At 40.8% G+C, this 12247-nt stretch overlaps 1 protein-coding gene across 7 annotated transcripts in view; it reads right to left on the bottom strand.

The window, feature by feature from the left end:
• Positions 1 to 2425: 2425 nt before the first annotated feature.
• LOC121737152 (protein disabled) overlaps positions 2426 to 12247 on the bottom strand; it is a 32146-nt gene continuing 22324 nt past the window's right edge. For all 7 annotated transcript variants that reach the window (XM_042128722.1, XM_042128725.1, XM_042128721.1 and 4 more), the window contains 11 exons: positions 12012 to 12182; positions 11327 to 11481; positions 10205 to 10298; positions 9044 to 9929; positions 8612 to 8743; positions 7906 to 7984; positions 7066 to 7422; positions 6624 to 6697; positions 5981 to 6059; positions 3400 to 3846; positions 2426 to 3086 (listed from right to left, as the gene is read on the bottom strand). In XM_042128722.1, the coding sequence (XP_041984656.1) occupies positions 2732 to 3086; positions 3400 to 3846; positions 5981 to 6059; positions 6624 to 6697; positions 7066 to 7422; positions 7906 to 7984; positions 8612 to 8743; positions 9044 to 9929; positions 10205 to 10298; positions 11327 to 11481; positions 12012 to 12182 (2829 nt within the window). In that variant the 3' untranslated portion in view covers positions 2426 to 2731. The remainder of the gene's footprint in view (positions 3087 to 3399; positions 3847 to 5980; positions 6060 to 6623; positions 6698 to 7065; positions 7423 to 7905; positions 7985 to 8611; positions 8744 to 9043; positions 9930 to 10204; positions 10299 to 11326; positions 11482 to 12011; positions 12183 to 12247) is intronic.

Below are 12247 nucleotides of genomic sequence, written 5' to 3'. Positions count from 1 at the left end.
CGTATTCTTTTCGTTTTTCAATGCGCTTATGTAGCTTCCGCGCATGCGCAACAGTAGAAATTAACATCAGTTACTGTCAGATTTAAATTTTTAACCCATGACACTGACATTAATTTTTACCATTGCGCATGCGCAAAGCGCTGCACATGCGCATTAAAATTCGAAACGAATACGACTAATTATACATAATTCACAAACGCTAAATATAACACAGACATACATCATGTACAATAACTGGTAACATACTCAGCAATTAAATCACAATAAATATATCACAAATCAATTACAAAGCGATAATTAAATCAAATATTTACACTTATTTAGATATTTTTTAATCTGATCGGCATACTATAGGATACTAAAGGAAAATCAAGGGTATCAAATAATATTAACCGCAAAAAAGTTTTATATTGGCAAGACTCATAGATTCGATTTTATGTAAGAAGAAGACATTACGACTCTCAACAAAAAAGTAATATACCATATAACTACTTAAATTGGACTACTTTCCAATTAAGTTTAAAATACACTTTGGTTTGATTAACGATCATTTTGATTTACTACCATTCCCTAAATAGTCCAAGTTGTATAAAATAGTCCCTTCAAAGTTGAATGTATATTTAAGTATGAACAATACTCGATATATAAGGCTTTCTGGCTTAACTTTCCTCGAAAACTAACCCTAGGTGTAAAACCTAGTGTATAAAAACCTACACGAAATCGTATATTAAATGCATTTTTAAGTGCACTCAGTTAAAAGAATCAATAAATAAAAAATTACAAAGTTTTATGGAACAATTACAATGACATGCATATACATACTAGATTTATTATTTAAGAAACATATCTATCTAATCAAATGAAGCCTCTAGAACCTATAGGCTTATTAAAAAAAAATGTCTATGCTCGAAAGTGACGCATGTCGATGTAAAAACAATAAGGAACGGCCATTTTTTTAAATAATAAGATGTAATACGACTAAAGATGCCTAATTTATCACACAAAATGGTATCCATATCATTCATTATTAGCTGTTAATAGCCGCTATTGTGATTTCACTACAGGATCCACACAAAACATACTGTAAATAACCTATAACTATATTAAAATGAGTACAATATATGGCATAAATTCCGTTAACTCACTTTATAAACAGCAGTTATTTTAATGACTAATGATTTGATGAGATCTTCGATACTAAAAAAGGATATAAAATGAGATTGCATATTATAATTCGGTTGCGTAGGAGACGTGCCTTATAATACAATTATTATTAAAAAAAATACATAAAGAGTATTTCTAAAATGACTTTGATTCAACTGGTAATTTTACATATAAACAATTTTACATATCACTAAATGTGCCTCCCTAAGTTAGCTGTTTTTGCTTGCATCTTTTAAAAAAGCAGGTCTAAAAGCTATACTCTTTTTTGTAGCTTTGACTAGAAATTATTTTTTCTATAAAATCTTTTGATTTTTACCGACAAGCCTAATTTGTGCACATTAAAAAAAACAATTTTCGGATACCTCTAATCGTAATAAATAGTGAAACTTCAGAAAGGCACAAATACTATAATATACTTAGTTTGTTTATAGGAGATGTCACAAATTACTTTCAACTTAAAAGATTTGCAATACCCGCATATCTAGTTTCAAATGAATGATAATAATATTATAATGGATAATATAATAACAGTTCATTCTACAGACAACAACAAATTTAGGACGCCAGGAATATTTCGATACAATATTATGTTTTTTTAATTTTAAAAGAATAAAAAAGAATTTAAACTATACGAATGGAACCATTTTAAATTCTTTTTAAAACCTATTTAAATAAGTTTATGAGCACATAGGGTGAACATGACTAGTGATTGGACAATACCAGTCATTGGACAGAGCAAAAAAACACTATATTTATAAAGGTTGCTATAAAAACTACCTGTTTTTCTTTAAAATCAGGCGTTCTTTTACTTTAAAAACAGGCAGTTTTTAAAGCAACCTTAATAAATTTTGTATTTTTGTGCTTTGTCCAATGACTGTCCAATCACTAGTCATTTACCCTATCTGAATTTTAAATAGAAAATTTACTTTCTATATTCATCCAATTTAATATCAATTGCTGTAAATATTGCTTATTATAATATCCTAAATAGAACTTTGAGAACCAATTTTATGCAATAACCACGTTTGACGATTTTGATTATAACCAGAGACAACCACAACAACCTACAAAGACTAACCTAATAAAAAAGCAAATAGTCTATGACAGATTGTCTATCTGTCTCATAAAGTTATTATACAGTTCGACAAGGCTTTATTTGAACATGGGTGACATTGACGGGAGCGCTGCTGGTAAAGGAGAACTGTCAAACACATGTCAAAAATGACGTTTTTCTATGATAGAAGCGTTTAGTTCCTTTTCTCGCCACGTTCAAATAAAGCCTTGTCGAACTGTACATTAACTTTATGATCTATCCTTATCTGGTACATTACAAAAGTCACATGAAGACAATGATAGCCAACTCAAATACGCTGCCTCAATATCTTTGTTGGGAAGGTGTGAGTTTACATAAGATCTATGAAAATTGGATGCAAAATAACTGTAAGTTGGCATGAGTCTACATAATAATAATTATCTATGTTTAACTCCAAAATACAATCTCTGTAAGTTATTCTGGTCACTCAATAGTCTATAGTAGTCACTCAACTCGCGTGACGAATCGGACGGCTCACGCGTTATCGAAACCTTTGAAATCGCCCGGCCAATTCTCCCGTCTCGCCACTCGATCCGACCCCGTGCACGCGAAGAACGAATCTCCCTCGAACGGGTCGGATTCTCGTGTGAATATATTTACCGAATCAGACTTCTTGATGTCCTTATGTTGCTGCGGCGGCTTCGCGCGTAACGGAGGCAAGTCCTCGTCTTCCTCTGCTATGGACGCGGTTCTCGCGCGAGGTGTGGATACAGTGAAATCGTCTTCGAACATCGATCGAGGCGAGAGCGAGTCAGAATCGAATCGGAACCGCGCGGCGGGCGAGTTCACCGACCCCGGTGACGCCGTATCCTCCGTTTCGAACGCGAATCTGTAATTTATGAAGATATAGTAAGTGATTTGAAAACAATTGTAACGTAAACATTCTACATAGTAAGTTCATGCAAAAAAATGAATAGTATAATGTCAATTGAGCAAGCAATAAACAAATTCAGCATAGCATGGCGTTGGACTGTCGCAATGGGGCGTGTTACGTCGTATACGTAACATGACACGCTCCATTAAATAGTCTTTGGGCTTACATTTTAATTTTTACCAACAAAAATCTGACATGTATTGCGTGCTCAAATTATATTTTTAAGTTTTGTAATTCTAGTCACTAGGACTAGAGTACACAATCTTACCTAGTCCCTTCTAAGCTCGAGTAGGGCGCCCTCTTTTTGGTAACAGGCGGCGGGGGCTCTTGGAAGTCATTATCGAAGGGCGAGGCGTGTTCCCGTTCGCGAGGCGAGAAATCATTCGAGAATCTGTAATCACGATGCCTCGGCCGCTCGTCCCGGCGCCGGCGCCGCATGTCCCGGCTCTCGCGATCCCGGGAATCCCGGCCGGAGTCCCGGCCCGAATCCCTCGCGTCCCGCCCCGATTCCCGGCCGGACGCGTCCCGCGACTCCCGCCCCGAATCCCGCTGCTCGCCCCGCGGCCCGCGCGAGTCCCGCCCTGAGTCCCGGCCGGAATCCCGCGCGTCCCGTGAGTCCCGGCCCGAGTCCCGAGAATCCCGGTGGTCCCGCTCGCTCTCCCGTCGCGACCCGCCGGTCGAACGTCGCCCCGGCCACGCAAGTGTTGAGCCGTACCTGAAATTGCAACGAAAACTTGTGTAAGTCCACAGTAATAAAAAGCCATAAATCTATAGCAGTATGGTTCATTTTAGATTGTAATAACGTTGAGCTATGAGATTGAGTTGATCGTTGATATAGCTTTTTATAGTTTTAACTTTTAATCAATGATGTTTTAATAAAGATGGCGTATGCTCATACAAAGTGGTCCTCAGAATTTGTTCCTGTACGACATAAATACCTACCTCTGGTATATATCTATAAATTACAACAATGAATGCGACGGATAATACGTAACGAATGATATAGAAAAGGATTGCTATATATTTTGAGTTGCACTTGACAGGCGCATCGGCGCGCATGCGCGACATAGATCAAGAGAATACTGTTATTGTTGAACAGAAGAGACATTTAATAAAACAAATTGTTTGTTCGATAATTTTTTATTATTCTATACATATTATAATATAATAAAGTCGGCCGTAACTCGTAGGAAAGCAAAAGTGTACCCAATGTATGTATAATATTTTAAAAAATCCTAATACATGGGGCGTTTAACGTGTAATTTTTTTTCTCTTTGTCTGTATATAGGTACATAATATAGAGTTACTTTAGGAGTTTAGTCCGGATATACGTCCGAGCTAAACTCTTAAAGTACTTTTATAATCCATACTTTTATAATCCATACTACATGTATAGATTTATAATATAATACCGATAGACCCACCCCGGAAACCGAGCGGCGCATGGCGTACTAGACAGCTTACCTATCCATATTTTAATTTATAAAATAATTAATCTAACATGGTTTGGGTTGAATGTTAAAAGGGAAAACGCGTGTGTAGTTTTAAATTAAAAAATATTAAAACGAAAAGATGTTTACAACATTACGCAATTAGTTGATGCCTACGTGTTGGTGCCTACGCAAGCGCTTCTGATTATTTCAATTGATTATTCTATTATCTGTCCTTATCACGCTGCAGTTGTCGTCCGTATTTTCTATCCTTTTTGCATTGAATAATTTGTCGATAATTTTGGAAAATATCCAAATAAAAATTAATTACTAGATGTTTTCATGTACTTACTTGTGGTACGTATTTTTTTCATCCTTTTTTACATTATAAGTATAATTTTTGCATTTCCTAAAAACGCAGCTTGGCATTTTAAATCAAAAACGTGACACAATGATATTCTAACGTGACATACAAAAAATCTAATTCTAATATAAGTATAAAATTCTCGTGTCACGGGTTGCGTTGTTGAACTCCTTTGAAACGTCTCGATCGATTTTCGTGAATCTTAGCGAGCATTTCGGCTAGAGTTGAGAATTGTACAACATCTACTTTTTTTATTGATAAGTGCATTTGTTGAATAAATAATAGTAAACTCGAGACTAACGGCGACCATTGTTTGTGTGACGGAATAGCGATGGAGGTTGCCATGGTGACAGATTTATTTAGTTTGCCGCACTGACCTCCATACGTCTTGTATAATGGAGATCAGTGGTTTGCCGGGACAGCTAGTGTCATATCTTATATCATAATATTAATACGCGAACGAAAAACTTTGTAACCCTTTTTACGAAAAATGGGGAAACGTAGGTGCATGAAATTTTGCACAGTTATAGTTTATATGGTGCAGGAGTGCATCGAGCTAATATTATTTTGAAATTATGCTTTTATCATACATTTTTTTAACAAATAAAACATTACACACACTACAACACACACATGAGAAATGACAGATTTTTGAGTGACAAGCCTATACATACGAATTATACTCTTTTATTTATGGTTGAAGTCTGTTGACAACAAGTTGAGAAATTGAAAATGGATTATAGTTTTTTTATTGAATCTAAGATACTATTAGACAATGCTTACACGGCTAAGTCCCAGAGACAAGAGTTGAAAAAAAAATGATAGTCAATATTTTTTACAAAATATAAATATCATTTTTTATATTATATATATAATTGGAATCTCGGAAGCGGATTTTCATGAAATTTAGTATAGAGGGGGTTTCGGGGGCGATAAATCGATCTAGCTAGGAATCATTTTTAGAAAATGACATTTTATTCCTGTTTTATCGAATACCGAGCAAAGCTCGGTCAAATAGCTAGTAATATTTAATAGTATTTAGCAACATTATTTACCTCCTTTCGGTGTCTTCGCTCTGTCTCATGTCGTGTCTCCGCCGGCTGTCCCGCCAGCCCAGCGACCCGTAGTGTCGGTCTGGCAATATGGACAACAGTCTAGCTTTAGCAAAACTTTAAAACAACCACGGACGTAAATAAAATATGGACGTAACCTTGTCTAATCACGAGTGAAGCATAGTTATGGCCGCCCGTGTAGGATTTGTGCGTGTCATTGGTGCCGTCGGTCACGTGTACAATAAACGAAATTGTCGTACCTTGCATGCTTCACCTCTTTATAGTGTAATGCTACGTCCGTATTTTTTTACGTCCGTGAAAACAACATAATGTTGTTGCCGAGGATACAAATAAAATTCTTAAGTCAGATATTTATATACATACAACAGATGACAAATCCCAACACTAGGCGTAGCCTGTTCTATCCTATGGGCCAATTAAGACATTTAAAAAAATGCATATCGTTAAGTACAATCTGACTAAGCATTAATTTACATTTGTGCAGGCGACACAAACTAGTGTGTATAAAATATGTAAAAACTAAAAACCCTGACAACTACAAGAAATCCCGGGGATCCAATCCACATGAAAGTTCTCCAATTACTTTAGAGTTTAGATGATGATGCACCAATAACAGTACACATACCCTCTTTCCTCCACCTCGTGTCCCGCCAGCGGTCGCGAGGTGATGACCGACCAGAACCGCAACCGTCGCTATAGCTGAAATTATACACAGAACATTGTAATATAAGGTGTCAACTATGGATTAACCACATACTATATTGCATTAGGGATTTCAAACCTTTTAACCATAGATAAAACAAAGACATCTCCATACTTTTTCAATTCAAATTGAATTTGAATTTGATTGAATTTAACCAATAGATAAAACAAAGACAACTCCATACTTTTTACTTTATGGGCTGTGGGCTGTAGCATAATTCAAACTTTTTATTATAGCTATCTGTTTAAAACAATTAATATAAATAAAGCGATTATCATATCAAAACCTATATTCCTAAGAACCTAATTGTCGTTCTAAATAGTCAATAACGTCTTAAATAAATGCTCTATCTCGTTAAACTTACTCATCTTCGTCATAAGATCGTCGCGGCGCACGATGTCTCTCTATATCTCTATAGTCTTTGGTATGTCTCTCTCTACTCCTCGAATCCCTGTAATCTCTGTCTCTGCTGTAATTTCTGTCCGTGCTCCACGTGTCTTTGTCCCTCTCTCTACTTCTCCTGTCCCTTCTCTCTCTTTCTCTATGGTCCTTTATGTCTCTCTCCTTGCTGTCTCGTCGATCACGTCCGCTGCCGCTATCTCGTCTGTCCCTCGCCGACTCTCTTCCGTCTCGACTTATATCTCTACTCTTGTCTCTCTTCTTCTCCTTCTCCCTCCCACTGCCGGAATCTAGACACTCTCTTGAACCGGAAGAGTTGTGTCTGAAATATACGTTTATTAATTACTTCAAAAAGACTGTGTATTTGTGGTTTAAGATATAGACAAGTTAGTAGTAGTACTTAGTTTACTATTTCATTATTTTAGGAATGGCATCAAAATTTCAAAATAGCCAAAAGTAGCTTTGTCCACACTGTGCCTTTTTTGTTTAAGGGCATGCGTTATAGCGCAGTCAACATCGCACGTGAGGCATGTCGGCGACGCTATGACACTTTTCTTTCCAACGCGGGTGGATTTTGACGCATTCGATTATTGAATATGCCAAACGAAAGTTGAATAAAAAGATGATGACGGAAATTGAAGATGAAATTGCATAGTGTGGGCTTACTTACGTGGTGTTTTTTTTTATTACAATAATAATTAGGGTCGCTATGGGCCAGCCACCCATATCCTTTGTTTGTTTCATTTACATACTTACGTGGTGTTAGGACTTAGGACTTAAATGACAAATTATACAACGCATTTACCTGGAGGCGTGGTGCGCGGGGCGGGGCATGGGCTCCTCGTCCCACGGTGACACGTCGCGCGATGATGACGATGTTTGGACTGTACACAGACATAAAATAATAATCAGTATTTAAGTCGACTACCTAGCGGAATAGAGAAACAAAGGTCTGAGCAAGCGAGATATACACTGCGTGGTAAAAAGGGACGTGTGATACAGCAGAACGCTTTTTTTACGTCTAGTCGGCACGTTGACAATTTAATCTCATAGAAATGTGCTTGCGTGTATACGTAGTACGTACACATATTTTTACGCACAAATGTAAATCCATTTTGGTTTGACAGCTCGAGATTGTTGCTCAATTCCGCTACGTATATTAACTTTATGCTTAATAATACATATAGGGGTCAATTCACACCGCAACGAGACGCGTAGATGTATTTTTGTATTAAAATGACAGACTTGCGTGACGTCTCACGCAATTGAAGTCTGTCAATTTAATAGTGATTTAGAAATGCATCTGCTCGTCGCGTTGCGGTCTGTAGGCCTACTACGAAGCCGTTTTGAGACTCAAACAATCGGAAGGGAATGCCGCGTCCTGCTCTATCAACGTCATTTCACGTTTGTTAGAGTAGGACGCAACATTCTCGTACGATTGTTTGAGTCTAAAAACCGTTTCGTGGTATGGGCCCAGAATTGGCCCTAAGGCGTATAAACACTGTACGTACCATTATGTCCGCGATGCGGGCGTGTACGGCGCGCGCGCGGTTCCGAGTCCCGCGAATCGGACGACCAGCCCTCCGCCCACCCCAGCCGTGACATACCCACGCCCACGCCCACTCCCACCCCCAGCACTGGGCCTGATATATAGAAGAGTTTCATGAAATGGACTAGTCAGTAGCCAATGAGCAAACTTCGGTATTACATTCTGTAACACTACTTAATTTACACTTGGAAAATAATAATTATTTATTTTAACAATAAACATGTTGTGTAATGTCCTCAATTTAATAATTATTTATTTAAAAACATTAACGAAATCTAAAACGTAGTACATATTTGTTTTATTAAGGGAAGTCTATATGGCTTATTTTTTACGTATATCGTTATTCTAAATTGAACAATTTTTATATTTTGATCAACATAATATTCTAGCTCACCTTTAGTATCAGGCGAGGAGCCGCTAACAACATCACTGACGGAGCCCGCAGACAGTCTCGCGGGGGGCGTTTCCCTCACCGGAACTTCCGGGCTTTTCTTTTCCTCCTTCTTCTCTTCCGGTACCACCACAGGACTCTTCCGGAACGCGTCCTCAACATGCGAGAAAGTCAAAGAACTATTATCAATGCAGTCGAAGAAATCGGAGTTATCGAATCCGTCGGATTTTTCGTCAGATCTTTTCCGTTCTTTCGGCGCTTCGGGAGGAATAGACTCGAATTCATCGGTCGGTTCAGTGATCGTAATTTCCCGTAACGCTGCATATCTATCGTTCTCCTCTTTCCGTTCTAGAACTCCGTTGTCTCGGGGCGACACGCTACTTCTTTCTTTTTCTATCTGCAGATTCTTCATCACCGTTTTAATGTCCTCTATCTTTTCGTCTATCGGTTTCGGGCTGATGGAATTTCGGAACATGTTGAAGGTATCCATTGTTAGTTCGTCGAGCGTTTTAAGAGGACTTTTGTTTTCTTTTCTTTGCTCAATCTTTTTCTCCTCCGCTTGGATCAGTCTCTCTATGCTGGCTAGTTCGTTATCCTCATTATCCTGTTTTCCCGGTGGATCGGGTTCTATGATGGTGATGGATTTCAGCTCCTCCTGTATCTCTCTGAAGGCCGCATACTTGTCGTACGAGGGATTGACTTTTTTGTCGAAATCGTCGAAGTTAGCGACGAATGTGTCGTTTGTTTCCGACGGAGCGAAGTTGTCTTCGAACTGTGGCTTGAAGTCGGCCGCTGGTCGGACTGTCGGCGCCGGCTTTTCCGGCACGGTAATGGGCACGGCCGTGATTTTTTCCTTTTCCGGCCTCACTGGTTGTTCGACGTGGATGTGCTGAAATTATATTATAATAGAATCTATCCATTTCCATTTTATTTAAAAAATACAAGTAGTGGGTGGTGCCAGTCACAAATTATAATTTCATCTTTATAAGAATGAATTTAACTTTAATTATCTAAACATAAAAAAATATTTACAACCAAGTGTTTCGTTGCACATCATTCATTTCACACACACATGTTGAACACAATAATAATTATGCTCAATAATTTTAATTTGCCGCTTTCTTGACATGACAATAACATGCGATAAAAGGGACAAATACATACCGCTTTCTCGTTCTCGGCAGCAACATACGAGCGCAGGTACTCGGTAAGCTGCGGCAGCGTCATGCTGGACAGTGTTGCGGCCGGTACGCGCAGTCTGTTAACATTTTGAAATAAAAGATGAAGAAAATATAGAATACCGATTGACGTATACGCAATACGTACGCACGTGCGTACTGTACGCAATACATACGCATATTTTTAGTTTACATACAATAATAAAGTAATGACTTAAGTATATATTATATTGTTTTTGTGTCTTAATTAGTATACTATAAACTGTTGAAATCGTTTAGTTATTTATTAAACGTTTTGTTTTCCTTTAGATCAACGGCGTTGGGTTCCCTTAACTTTTTTTTTTTTTTTTCGCGTGATGTCGAGGCGGCGCGCGGCGAGCAGCGGCGGCGGCGCGGGCGCCAGGTACTCGTCCTCGCTGCTACTACACTTACTGTCCTACAGGCTAGGGCTACCTTCGCTACACCTACCTGGCGGCCAGCTCGTCAACGGACGCGGTGAGCAGCTGGCTCAGCGTGATGTCGACGCGGCGCGCGGCGGGCAGCGGCGGCGGCGCGGGCGCCAGGTACTCGTCCTCGCTGCTACTACACCTACTGTCCTACAGGCTAGGGCTACCCTCGCTACACCTACCTGGCGGCCAGCTCGTCAACCGACGCGGTGTGCAGCTGGCTCAGCGTGATCTCGAGGCGGCGCGCGGCGGGCAGCGGCGGCGGCGCGGGCGCCAGGTACTCATCCTCGCTGCTACTACACCTACTGTCCTACAGGCTAGGGCTACCCTCGCTACACCTACCTGGCGGCCAGCTCGTCAACGGATGCGGTGAGCAGCTGGCTCAGCGTGATGTCGAGGCGGCGCGCGGCGGGCAGCGGCGGCGGCGCGGGCGCCAGGTACTCATCCTCGCTGCTACTACACCTACTGTCCTACAGGCTAGGGCTACCCTCGCTACACCTACCTGGCGGCCAGCTCGTCAACGGATGCGGTGAGCAGCTGGCTCAGCGTGATGTCGAGGCGGCGCGCGGCGGGCAGCGGCGGCGGCGCGGGCGCCAGGTACTCATCCTCGCTGCTACTACACCTACTGTCCTACAGGCTAGGGCTATCCTCGCTACACCTACCTGGCGGCCAGCTCGTCAACGGATGCGGTGAGCAGCTGGCTCAGCGTGATGTCGAGGCGGCGCGCGGCGGGCAGCGGCGGCGGCGCTGGCGCCAGGTACTCGTCCTCGCTGCTCGTCGCTAGAGACGCGGCGCGAGGTTTCATGCTGCGATCCGCCTGCAATTTATAGTAGGTGTTATAACAATGGTCATTACCCCAACGCGTCACAGTCATGTCTACTATAACAAATCCATATCCAAACGCAGTTGCCAATTGACGATAGGAATGGTTCTCGTCGAAGCAACACAACACTTTCAGTAAAAACGCGCAACGCAGCAAGGTCCGCCTTAAAAAAGCCTACACCCACAATATGAACCCGATAATTCATCTGCATAATGGCAGTTCTAATCTCGAGTTTTATACATTATGTAGCTGCCATTATGCCATTATTAAGAGCATAATATAATTTTATTCTAGTTAATAATTGTGCATTAAAAACAATATTCACCTACACAAAAACAACTAAGAATTCTAAGTTAAAACAGTCTCATCGTTCATTTGCAGAGTGAACCCCGTGCCAAAATACTCACATACGGCTCCATATTCCTGACGGGTTTGAGGAGGGGCGGGGCTTCCTACCGTCCTAGAGGCTAGGGCTGCCCTTTTCGCTACACCTACCTGGCGGCCAGCCAGGTCGTAATACTTACGTAGGGCTCCTTCTTCCTGACGGGTTTGGGAAGGGGCGGGGCGTCATCGTCGTGGGGCGGGCGCGGGGGTGGCTCCACGGGCTTCTTGGGCGGTAACGGAGGCGGCGGCGACGCGTTATCCGCCTTGTTGCTGGGTTGCGGCCGCTGACGGATGGTGCTTGTGTCTGTGGCCTGATGAGGATTATCTTTATAGTCCGATCGGCAAAGGTTTATTTATATATTTAGCACTTGACTAA

This window comes from Aricia agestis, chromosome 20 (genome assembly GCF_905147365.1).
Source record: "Aricia agestis chromosome 20, ilAriAges1.1, whole genome shotgun sequence".
In the NCBI taxonomy this organism is placed as follows: domain Eukaryota; kingdom Metazoa; phylum Arthropoda; class Insecta; order Lepidoptera; family Lycaenidae; genus Aricia; species Aricia agestis.
The sequence above is the reverse complement of the archived record's forward strand: the minus strand, read 5'-3'. Positions and strand labels throughout refer to the sequence as shown.